Here is a 377-nt window from a genome sequence, read left to right on the forward strand (position 1 = left end):
TTCTTGGGAGCCGCCCCGTGGGCTCCAGGCTGCCAGGTCTCTGCTCGGGGCCAAAGCATCTTCATTTCGCCGTGTCCTGCCCCTCTCTGCCTCCTCCAGACAAACTGGACGAAATTCTGGCGGCAGCTCAGCAGACCATCAGTGCAAGCGAGAGCCCGGGGCCCGGGGGCCTGGCCTCCCTGGGCAAACACCGGCCCAAGGGCTTCTTTGCCACCGAGGTAGGCGTGGGGGGTGGGGAACCGGGGTCCTGGGGGAAGGCGCCTGGACGGGCGCACACACCAACCTGGAGCCACCATCCCTGTCCTTGCAAACACTTCCCCGGGCCCACTCCTTCCACCCCCTTCGGGGGCCTCCTCTCCTCTCTGCCCACTCCTTCC

At 67.1% G+C, this 377-nt stretch overlaps 1 protein-coding gene across 1 annotated transcript in view; it reads left to right on the forward strand.

Moving 5' to 3' along the window:
- The window catches only part of SHANK1 (SH3 and multiple ankyrin repeat domains 1), a 52197-nt gene that overhangs the window by 33545 nt on the left and 18275 nt on the right, over positions 1-377 (forward strand). Inside the window, exon 15 of the mRNA XM_015563995.1 lies at positions 100-218. Coding sequence (XP_015419481.1) covers positions 100-218 — 119 coding nt within the window. The remainder of the gene's footprint in view (positions 1-99; positions 219-377) is intronic.

This window comes from Myotis davidii, unplaced genomic scaffold (assembly GCF_000327345.1).
Source record: "Myotis davidii unplaced genomic scaffold, ASM32734v1 scaffold358, whole genome shotgun sequence".
NCBI classification, from domain to species: domain Eukaryota; kingdom Metazoa; phylum Chordata; class Mammalia; order Chiroptera; family Vespertilionidae; genus Myotis; species Myotis davidii.